This window comes from Pimephales promelas, chromosome 13 (assembly GCF_988280905.1).
Source record: "Pimephales promelas chromosome 13, fPimPro1.hap1.1, whole genome shotgun sequence".
Lineage (NCBI taxonomy): Eukaryota > Metazoa > Chordata > Actinopteri > Cypriniformes > Leuciscidae > Pimephales > Pimephales promelas.
In genome coordinates this window covers 21,924,974-21,937,036 of record NC_142781.1, presented here as the reverse complement: position 1 = coordinate 21,937,036, position 12,063 = coordinate 21,924,974, and the positions used below count along the sequence as shown (strand labels likewise).

The 12,063-nt window shown below is 38.4% G+C and overlaps 1 protein-coding gene across 1 annotated transcript in view; it reads right to left on the bottom strand.

The window, feature by feature from the left end:
- kif26aa (kinesin family member 26Aa) overlaps positions 1 to 12,063 on the bottom strand; it is a 74,292-nt gene that overhangs the window by 37,077 nt on the left and 25,152 nt on the right. The window contains exons 3-4 of the mRNA XM_039693428.2: positions 9,855 to 10,319; positions 1,735 to 1,898 (exon numbers count right to left, since the gene is read on the bottom strand). Of these exons, the coding sequence (XP_039549362.2) occupies positions 1,735 to 1,898; positions 9,855 to 10,319 (629 nt within the window). The remainder of the gene's footprint in view (positions 1 to 1,734; positions 1,899 to 9,854; positions 10,320 to 12,063) is intronic.

Here is a 12,063-nt window from a genome sequence, read left to right as displayed (position 1 = left end):
ATAATGACACATTCTTTCTTCCACAGGATTTTGGACTGACTAGTGTACTCACAAATCACTGCCAATAGCTTCCCTTATGAGCCACCTTATTTATCAGCCACTATGTGCACTGGGCATCAAAAAGACAGACGTGATTTTGCTGACAGTGCATACTAATTCACTATTCGGGATTCGGGTCAACTCAAATGGAAAAGATTATCAGTAATACCTAATGATGTGCACAGAAGCACAGGTCAAACAGTGATCAGTGTTTAAAATCAATGGCATGACTAACTTAATGGCGAAGGCAAACCCCCTGGGGTGATGTCTGTCAGTCATTTACAGAAGGTGGTCCTGAAGGTGGTGAGCTAGAGATGAGGCGCTCTGCTGTCAATAGGCTAATTGTATGCAGTGTCACGCAGCTATTAGTGTCTCACACCACTAAGCATCTCATTCTATTTCCCAGACATTTGGCCATGAACTCAAATGCATGTTTGTGTTTATCAGGTGAACCACTGTCGCTTGTTCCTTTGTCTTTTTTGTTAACCAAAATAATGATGACAAATAGCGAGACAGAATTCTGTATATCTGTATCCTTGTTCATGCTCCCCTGTGCACCTAAGAACCTGCCTCTTTTTTTTCAATACATTGATATATATATATATATATATATATATATCAAGAGTTCAGATGCAAAAGCCTCTAAGTGCCATTTGAAATTTTCTTCTAGAATGATCATTTTTATCAAGCTTGTATATTTAAGTTCAGTGATTTCACTTAAATGGCACTGATAATTACCTATTAATTGTTATTTAAGTGAAATTACTGAACTTAAATATACAATTTTGATAAAAATCATCATTAAAGAAGAAAATTTTAAATGGCATTTAGAGGCTTTTGCATCTGAACTCTTCATATATTGGGGACTGAGAGCACATTAGAAATCTGGGATTTAAAATTTAATTCAAAACTGCTAATAAACCGAAAGTTTTAGAATTTTGACACAAACACAAAAAGTCATGAAGAACAAAAATTAAAAAGATTATGCACTACTTCTATGGCACTATTCCAATAACCAAACTTGACCATGAGAAGTTATTTGTACATACGGTCAGATGTTCTTGCTTCCATTGAAGTACAAGAGGCTCTTTGTATCATTTGAACTAAAAATAAAATGATTAAAAATAATTAATTCAAGAATTTAATCAATTCAATAATTAATTCAACTCAAACTGAAATTGAAATCTTTAAAAACTTTCCAAAATGTTTCTAAATTGTAATCTAAATGTGTACTAAATCATAAAAAGAAAGCTTGGACCTCTTTCCAGAGAGAGATCAATGCACACATTTCTAGAAAACTAATAGAATGTCCTCTAAATGTTAAACTAAACCATCAATCCTCAAGAACAATTTTGGCATAAAATTTGTCTGCCACATTGCGATTAACTATTATTCCTGCGGATTCATGGACAATCCAGCTTTGAGACCTCTGCCGTTTGGATTTTGCACTCTCTCTGACTGTTAAGCTGTGCATTGATCGATGACATTTCAACACATTAGGCTGGACTGCCCTCAACATCACGGCAGTCTCTGTGGGTGCTGAGAAAGCATTGCTGTGACGTGACTGCGAGAGGCTATGGAGGATTGTGGCTCCTCGCGAGTGAGACCCTGGGACTAAGATATTGAAACTGGGATCCACAGAGCACGATTAGCTGAATTGATGGCTGTGCACTGCGTACAGGCTTTTAAGCTTACCTGAGGAAGAATGAGGCTGCTGAGCTGGTTTGGGGTGCTGGTGGGATGGCTGGCTGGTCATGGTGGGTCAGTTTATGTCCTGATGGAGAAATCAAGGGTACAGCACTGGCCTGACTGGACCTGGAGGCTACAGTTGCCAAACTGTCCTTCTCTATGGTAGAACTCTGTTGGGGGGAGGGGGGATACTATTAGAATGACAGTGTAGTAAATGTTGCATTAAAATCATCATGGAAATGGGAGTTGAGATTAGTCTTTTCTTCTTTATTGTGACGTATTTCAGAGTGAAATAACTTCACGAACAAAAAAAAAAATGTAGGGCAGGACTTCATTTTGTCCAACGATTGGACAGAATTGATTGGATGAATATGTTCTTTTATGTTTCACAGAAGAAAAACATACAGGATATGACTACAGAATTTAAATTTGTGGGTGAACTATGACTAAGTATGAGATAAGGATGAGAAGTATGACAACAATGATGATCAATGCAAAAGAACCATCATAATTAAGGTCTCTGTGAGAAAATACTAGAGCCAGACCGATATATCGGCAGACCAATATTATCGGCCGATATTAGGCATTTTCCAAACTATCGGTATCGGCAGTTATAATGGCCGATAAATGAATATTTCAAAAATAAAATAAAAATGGACGAAACACGCTTGAACCACGTCATGAGTGTTGGAGTTGTATAGTTTGTCCACCAGAGGGCACTCTCCACCGTTCCTGTTGGAAACACTCATTGAGTTGGTCACGATACATACATTGCTTGAATAACAATTAAAAGAACATCCCCATCAGTTCTCTTAACTCAAATAAGCATGACAAAATTTGTGACTATCATGTCCAGTTTCAAATAAATAAATAAAATGTCGGCTGATATATCAGAATATCGGATTTTAAAACCCAAAAATATTTGTATCGGTATCGGCCTTCAAAATCCGTTATCGGTCGGGCTCTAGAAAATACGAGCCGATTCTCATCCTTTGGCATTTCGTCGAAATACTATGCTCATGGCACCCTTTAGCATCAATAGAACAAGCAGAACCCAAGGCGTCATACAAGTGACTGGCATCCTTTAGCGTCAATATGAGACGTAGACCCTACCCCGAACCTAAACCTACCCATAACAGTGCATGTTATATTGACGCTAAAGGGTGCCATGTGCGTAGTATTTTGACGAAATGTCATATGGCGTCACCTATATGACGCCAAAGGATGAGAATGTGTTGGAAAATACATGAGATGGGTGGAGTTATGGAGCAGACCACAGTAGAAGGACGCATCGGATTTGTTCCTCAAGAATGTTTTGACAACTTTTCAGACTATTTGCACAAGTAACTTTATAACTCTTCAGAACTTTGTTTTGCATCCATCCTGAATAGTTTGGATTGTTCCAAACTGAAGTAAAATCGCCCACAATTCTAGTCTGACACGTGCTGTCACAGAAAATTTGTTTGTTTCCAATGATATTTTTTTTTTTACTTATAATCATTTCACTACCCTGTTGATTGTCACTGCTCTAGTTTACACCAGATAAATACTGCAGTCATGGCAAAATTGAGTCTGGAGGAGAGTATGTTGCTGAAGAGTGTACTTTTTCTCTACACTCTTTCAGTCTTGGCTAACAGGATTACAAACACATTCCATAATATCACAAGCACAGCCTGCTGTAAAGTAATGAAATCCTGTGGGATACTTAGCAAATACTGGTGTCAAGAATGCAACGCCTTCTCGGTGCAGAAGTAATATGAAAGCAGCCAAGCAGCCCATGAACTATACAAGGGGCCACTTCTCAGTCATAATAATAAATATAACAAAACCATTTTCTCTTTTTAACAGCTATAACACCTATCATCCTAGCTTTATGGGTATTGTTTTTATATAAATGCAGTGGTGTTAGGCTATTGGCTAAGGGAAACCAGTAAAGTTCAAATACCTGAAGAAAAAACACTAGATATTTGTGTTCATGAGCAAGGCACTTCAGGAAATATTCATGAGGAGTTTAATAAGAAGATCTAGACCAAATGCATCTGCTATATGTTATGTAAGACTTGCTAGTGTGCTTTCACACTGTAAACAACTAAAGGTACAAGGGTCAAACATAAGTGTCATTCAAGCCCCCTTATAATTCTAAGCCCAGTCATTTTAACCCTCTGGGGTCTAGAGTGTTTTGGGGGTCCTTGAGATGTTCTGACATGCCCTGACATTTGTGCTTTTTTCAGTTGCTTATAAACATATTAATGGCACAGGTGAAATTACACTCTATTTAGCACAGGCTACTAGAATATATGAGAAACAACATGTTATTATTTTTGAGAGGATATTGTTTATGCATGGTTATTGAAAAAACTAAAAATGAAAGTTTCTGAAATAAGGCCACAAAACACATACTAAACATGTCCACAAGACTTTTGACTAATGGATGTTGTGGCCTAGAGTTTTTTCTTCAAAATGATCTGAAAATCATCCTGCCTAATCATTCACATAAAACTGTGAATTGTTTTGAATTGTTTTGTGTGTGTGTGTGTGTGTGTGTGTGTGTGTGTGTGTGTGTGTGTGTGTGTGTGCATGCTTGTGTTTTCCACTTCTATCCATGTACTCATGGATAGAAGTGGAAAAAATTGAGGAAATGAGAAGACATGAGTAGGTACAACGGAATCTGGGAAAACTGGAGTAGCTGTGATCTGCTGACAGCTTGATGTTGAGATAACGAGCACAGAAAAAGCTCTAGCACACACGTGCAGGATCTTCAGCTCCAGAGAGAATCATCTCAAACACCCACCATGGCTGTGTGCTAATCTACCTCCCTTCACTCCAGCCGTAATTAGAGTCTCATGTCAGGGGCCACAATTAGAGCCCAGAAGGATGCCGAAAGAGGGACGCTTAGAGATCAGAATGGACAGACTATGTTCATTTAAACTAATTATACTTTACCAAAAAATGAAGGCAATAAGGATCCCTGGATTATCCTTTTTTTTTGAGTCAAATTCATTAACTTAAAGGTAACTGTAGAGGTGATTCTCTACAGAAATTATTTTTTGTTATGCTGGTTAAAAGCATAGACAGTAAAAAAAAAAGATAGACAGAAGTGAAGCCGCCAGTCTCCCGATATGGCACTGACATCTTGGAACTTGAGTCTGCGCAAAGCGATTTCAGGACCAGATATGCACAGTAGTGAGCAGGAGGTAAAGCTGCAAAAGCAAGGCCCGCCCTCACTCTCGCAGAATCAATCGCAAAAACAGACTCCTGCACTTTTTAAAAACTAATTATAGAAATTTAGATATTAAACCTCCAATCTCTTCAGTCCTCCAAAGATCCCCCAAAAAATCTGCTTGCTTTAGTGACTACTTCGCTCAGAGAACCTGTCAATCACAGCTGTCAATCATGACGTCACCACCACCGCATCAAATAACTAACTAAAAACAAACTTATTTTAAAAACAAACACTTGAAATTACAATAGCGAGATAAAAACTGCAGTAAATGACAAAAAAAAACATATTTGGAAAAACCATATTTGAAGAGTAATTTAATTGTTTAGTCGGTCTCACATGCCGTTGAATAACATGGGGAGGCGGGGTTTATGACCTATACTAGGACCGGCCACCAGGGGGTGATCGAGACGTTTTGGCTTCACTTTTAAGAGCTTGTGCAGCACGCTTGTTTGAAAGACTCTTCATAACCTGATAGCAATCACTAGGTGAAAGTAACAAATTACTTTCGTTACTTTATTTAATTGTATTTTTTGTTGTGTACTTCTATTTTTCAAGTAGTTTTTAAAATCTGTACTTTTACTTTTACTTAAGGACGCTTTGTTAGAAGTATTGCACTTCTATTCACTTGTACTTAAGTAAAATGTCATTGACGTAGTAGTACTTTAACTTTAAGTACTAAAATTTTATTACTCTTTCCACCTCTGGCAAAAACTATAATTGGTCTAAAATTATATCATATGTGGACGGAGTAAAACCATAATGTTTGTTAATCATTTCATTCACTCTGAATGAAATTATACCCATTGTTCACAGTATAAGGCAAGCCTATTTGAACTCCAAAATTGCATGATCAAATAGAATTTTTGTGCATGTTGGTTCGACTTGAGAATATATCGTTATAGAAGAGCTGTGTTTAGATGATTACTTAAGTTGCAGAACTTCAAACAAGTAAAATAAAAAAATAAAAAAATAAATTCTTTGGTTATTTCAGCATTATTTACAGAGCTCGCCTTTAGAATAATTTTAACAGTGCTTGGATACTTGTTTGGATACTTCAGCCAGCGGGGGAAAAAAGGAGGCTCATCCATCAAATCATCAGCAAATCTGAGTTTTGTATATAACAGCCATGACCATCCATTTTAGTTTGTCAAATCAAGGTAAATTAAATAATGACCTTCCCCAGTAGTCAACATTTCAAAGCTTTTTACTTTATTGTGCGACATTGCTCTCTCTCTCTCTTTCACACACACACACACACACACACACACACACAAACACACGCACGATCACAAGTGTATGTTAGATGGGCACAGCTGTGTTCCAATAAAACCCAGCAGCAGATGGAGCTCAGTGACAGCAAAGAGGTCACATTGGACTTTAACTTTGACATTTATAGAGCATTCACTAGCACAAGTGGTGACAGGAGAGAGCAGCCCCTCTAAAACGCTATTAATTATCAGTCTATATTAAATGTTACCAGACGACAGCAATCTGCTAGCCACTAAAACAATTTATAAACCCTTAAACCCTGCAACCAAATCAAAAATAACCAGATCACATTATTATTAAAAGTCACTGTAAGTAATGAGAGTTTCTCTACTGCAGGACAGGACAGGACAGGAAATTAAATTGTTAAATTTGGTCTGCTGTTTTTAAAAGCTGCAGAGGAGGCCCTTAACGTCCTTCACAGGATGAGACCACTGCCAAGTTAAAACAGGGCAGCATGTGCAGTCTAGCAGACAACCATCCCAGATGGACGTCAGGTGGCATTTTTTCACACCAGGTGAGACTGCAGTCCCATCTGTTGACAATTTACACTTTTGGCTCCCTCCACACATTCAAATAAAGCTTGTGCGGGGCTCCTCAAGGCCTTAAAAGAGACCTGCTGCCAGAGAAGGCCCATTAGTGGGCTGTGGGTGGCACTTAGGCCTGAGGACAAGCAATGAGGCCTGTCCTACACTGGCTCCCTCCAAGCCGATATTATACTAAGTGGGATGCATGGATAAAATATATGTATCCCATGCGGTTTGCTAAAGGTGTATGTGCTACGGTCTTTAAAGTGCTGAAATATACAAAACAAAACAGCAGATATATATATATATATAAAAAAGGACAAAACACTTTGTCAAAGAAAGTGCTCTATTGAAATTCATGGCACAATGTCTTTGTCTACAAGGTTTAAAAATGTTCTCCAGGGTGCTAACAGCCTTGTGTTTCTGTGTGGTTTGGATGTGCTGTGACTTTCAAGGTCTAATTGCATTTTTATACCCTGTGAGATGAAGGGGAAGACAGCATCCATTGTGTTCCTTTGACACAGGGCCAGTCAGCTTTTCTTTACAGCAATATTCTGTATTATGTAGAGGTGCTACAGGAGGACTACCGAATGCACACTTGTTGCCATTGGAATTCATTCTGACAAAAATGATGGCGGGGAGCCCATCTTCAGTCAAGAATTGCATGTTATGCTCAAAACGGTATTTTAACAGAATTTATTGGTTTTATAATTTTGAAACAATATTTTATATCCAAGATTTTTCAACCTGAGGGTCAAGTCATTGTAATCAAACGCTGGATATAAAAACATGAAGGACATCAGGGGGTTGTAACATTGCTAAGCTTGATAAACTTGCATGCATACATAACTTATAAAGCTTTATGATGCATAAATGCATAAAACTCAGGCAAACACTAACCACCCTACCACACTATTTTAAAAGATTTTTTATTTAAAATCTTTGGTTTTGCATGTCCTTCGTTGATTGTCTGTCACTGCACTACAGCTGTGACAATGACCACAGGAACCAAACCTGCTTTAGAACTAATCTATTGTGAAATTGACTCTTAAAATTCTATGCTTACATGCAAGCAAGGTCACTCTGTCCAATCAAGACTTTTTGACTTGCATGCTGCATTTCCATGGAAACCTTGACATTCCAAGCTATCAATGACAAGAGAAGGATATGAATTCACAAGCTCATCTGCTCATCATGTTTCCGTCCTTCAGAACGTGCATAAAACTAGGGCTAACTCACATTCACAGAGCTTAAGTTTTTTTAATCTTATTCATCTCTCTAAGCATCAACCATGACAAATGGCTCATCTCTGACAATGGGGTCACAGCGAGCCATCCAAATGCCCATCAAATTGCATTCCATATCAAGATGACTTAATGCTCAATCTCCTGACTGGAAGGTCAAGTAGAACCAAGAAGGCCAATACGAGACAAGCAGCGGCTAATCTACCTGATAATAATGTCTGGCTAATGCTAAGTCACTCCGCACACATCAAGGGTGAAATATTAAAAGAGTTTCATTTGGAACTCTCTGATGTGCCACACACATTTTTACAGCAAGCAAAATCAATTATGTCCATGATAACCTTGAACCAACTCGTAGAAAAGCATTTCATATGCTGAAAAACATCAATGATATATAATGTTTACCATTTTACCATTCTGTTTGAGTAAGTCACCTTAAGTCAGAACGCTACCACCTAATTGAGACTACCATCAAAAAGTTGATATCTTATTCTCTTTGAGAAGGGTATTTGAGTCTTGTCTTAACGGCCTGATCCTCGGCCCTGAACTGGACATGAGCTCCATAATGGCATATAGTCACATAAACCCCACGATGAGGGACTCCTTTATATAAGCTAATACATAACTCTGCTCAAGGTAAAACCATAAACCAAATCACTAGGCCATAATCACAAGATTTGTATATCTGCAATGCAACCATGATGTGTTCTGAATAATCCCCATGTGGCCTTGGTGTAGAAATGGACACAAGGACCACCAGAGACATTCTCAGTAAACTTCTTGCAGGAGTTTCAGATTGTTCAGTTAATTTTGCTCGGATCATGATATCGAATATTTTACAGTAACTATTTTTGAGAAGTAACACAGTTTTTTTTTTTTTTAAATAACATTTTTTTTAATGACATTAAAAAATTTATCAATTTCAAAAAAAAATATTAAGCAGCACAATATAGTTTATATTAGTAATAGTAAGAAGTGTGTTTGAGCACAACATCATCATATAGAATAATTTCTGAAGGATCATGTGACTGAAAACTAGAGTAAAGATGGCTGATTTTTAGTTATTTTTTCCTTTGCCATCAAAGTAAACTTGCGTTAAATTATGTAAATTTGTTACTGTGTTTTTGATCAAAATATCCTTGAATCCTCTTAACATTTAAAATGAAAATGTTTTAGAACATGTTCATTGTGTTAATATGCCACATTTTTACTTAAATACTCATTTCATGTAAGTATGACTGTGGTTGCAATGTCTGTGGTTTAAGGTTAATAATACAGGTGATTGAAGCGTGGTCAATTTTTTATTTTTATTTTTGTCTCTCCTGTAAAGTTTGTTAAAAGCCACTTACGCCCTTCTGGCTCCAAGCCCTCCATATACACATTTAGATTAAATATTTAAATATGGCATTCTCATTAATGGAGTTAAAGCTGCTTTGTTGCCATCAGCTGTTCGAAATCTGCAATTACAGTTATTCGCAGAATTATCAACTTTATGTGGATTTTCACCGGAAAATGTAATCTGAACAGGTAACATCCACTTTTGTTCTGACCAACTAAGGGGAAAAAAGCATTGCAGTAAATCACGCTGATTAAATCTAACGATCGATCGTTATCGATCGCATATCACGTCAAACTGTGGCTTTTTTTTTTTTTTTTTTTTTTTGGCGTATACCATTTTTGGCTTACAGGAGCATGTACACTTTTAGAAAGGATCCCACACACAGTTTTATAAATGAGACCCCTGATCATGAAAATACTTGCTTTCCAATCAGCAATTTTTCAGTAAATAGTTTTTAGCCTCAAAAGTAGAATAATCAGTTTGTACAGCTTAATAATAATAATTAGTAATGCAATAGCTACTCTTACCAATGACTGAAGATGTTCTGATGCGCTTGTCACACGCCACACTCCCTCCAAGTAGTGTTGTGCATGTAGAGGAAGTGGTGTGACAGTGGCTAAACAGGTTCGTTTACCACCCACTCTCGCTGCTCCTTCTTGACTCCAACCCATACCATGCGGTTTCTCCCTGGATATGGAACCACCAGGATGTCCGGTGAGGTTTTGGCTGCTATGTGTTGGCCATTCCCAGGAAGCATGGGGTGAGATGGCACTGTGGGATGAAACACATGGTGGCAGCAGGCCAGAAAGGGGTCCGTGCTGCAGGTCAGGCATGTCCTCGAATGCTAGCCCCAGGGCAGATTGCAGTGCCATGCGCCTCAGGTGGTGAAGGGGGGTTCCACACACCTCACAGCTGCTCTGGGATCTGAAGCCCAGAGGAGACCATTCCAGAGTCTGGAACTTGTCAAGGAGGAATGCTGCAAAGCTCGGGTCCTGCAAGGAAAGCAACATGACAAGTAATTACAGCACAGCTGCTGAATAAATCTTGGTTTTGTTCGTGCAGCGTTCTGGTTAAATTAAAAGACTGATTATATTTTCTTAGCTTGTGCATTAATATTCTCTATTCACAAAGCTGAGCTTAATTTGTAGCTGATTGGCTTGACAATTATATACAAAACAGTATGATGCTGTTAAAGCTTTCAAGTAAGAACCAGTGGCAGCAACAAGGCCCACAAGTTGACATATACTACAATAACAAGCATTTAACATCTTCTGAACTATGTAAATGAAATGTTTCATGAGTAAAAAAATAATTTTCAATTTTATTTTATTTTACACATATACAATACTGATATCATAACTAGAGATCTAGAACAACAACAGCCACAATAAATATAAACAGCTCTCTTGTGATATTATAGTTAAGTAAAACTGTATAAAAAATAAAGCTAAATAGTCACACATAAATCTATAAATTAAAAAAAAAAATAATAATAAAAGCCGAACTAAATCTAAAAAAAAAAAAAAAATGAAAACTAAACGATGAACCAGCATTAGTTGGTTAAAAGTTCCCTAAATACTTTTAGTGGCCCCTATAAAAATATTTAGATAAGAATATATAAATTATGGTAAACTTTTAATAAATGTCACTTCTAACAGCTGCTCCTTTTAAAAACCATAAAATCAAAGATCTCTCCATGCAATATTGTGTGTAGCTTGATTTAAGGATTGTAATAATAAGTTTATACTGACAACACTCTAAGTGTATATTTTGCAGGAGTGAAATGGAGGTCAGGGAACAAAGCCCCGACCTCAGCACAACACTATACCATGATTAAGTGCTTTTGTCTGGGACTGGAGGACTTCTACAGAAGGTTCATTCACTAAGGGGGGGGGGCATTCGACACTGGCATGCCAGATGCCTGTGATCTGATTCAGTCGGTATGCAGGCAACCGTGCAAACCTGTTAGAGCTGCCTATGAGCATTTGAATTTACATTTATTAGTTTAACAGAATTGGCGAACTTCTTTACAAGGAAGTCCTAAGCCCAGTCCAGAAAACGTCTCGTTTACGTATATGTAACCCTCGTTCCTTGAAGGAGGGAACGGAGATGAAGTCGACTGATTGGGATCACGCTTAGAGAGATGCTTAGTCATCTTCGAGTACTATTAAAATGAGCCAATGTGCTTGAAATGCATTACACACTCCGCCCCCGCGGCGCGAGTATAAATACAGACGTGGATGCACACGCTACTTGTTTTTCGCTGAGGAGCCGAGCAAACCTCAGAGTCAGCTGTGGTCCAGCAATAGTGGCGAAGGGACAACGTCTCTGTTCCCTGAAGGAGGGTTCAGGGAACGAGGGTTACATACGTAACCGAGACGTTCCCTTTCAGTGGCTCTGATTGGGATCCCAATTAAAACGTCATCTAGTGCTGCCACCTTCCAGTGCCTAGAAAAAAAGCTACAGATCCCCCCACAATTAGGCGGGGAAGGGACAGGGTTTAGGCCAGGGAAGTCACTGCTGTTCCTACAGGACCACCGGGAAAACGTTCCCTGCACATGGAAGGAAGGGACGCTGCGGAAGCCACATCCTGCCCGAAGGGAGGTAATATGGGGAATACACATATGAACTGGGAGGATGACCAGGCAGTACAACATATGTAATGTCACTGGGGTGGCATGGAAGAACTCAACAGGGTTCGGCTAAAAGGGAAACTCAACTGGAGCAACAATTGCG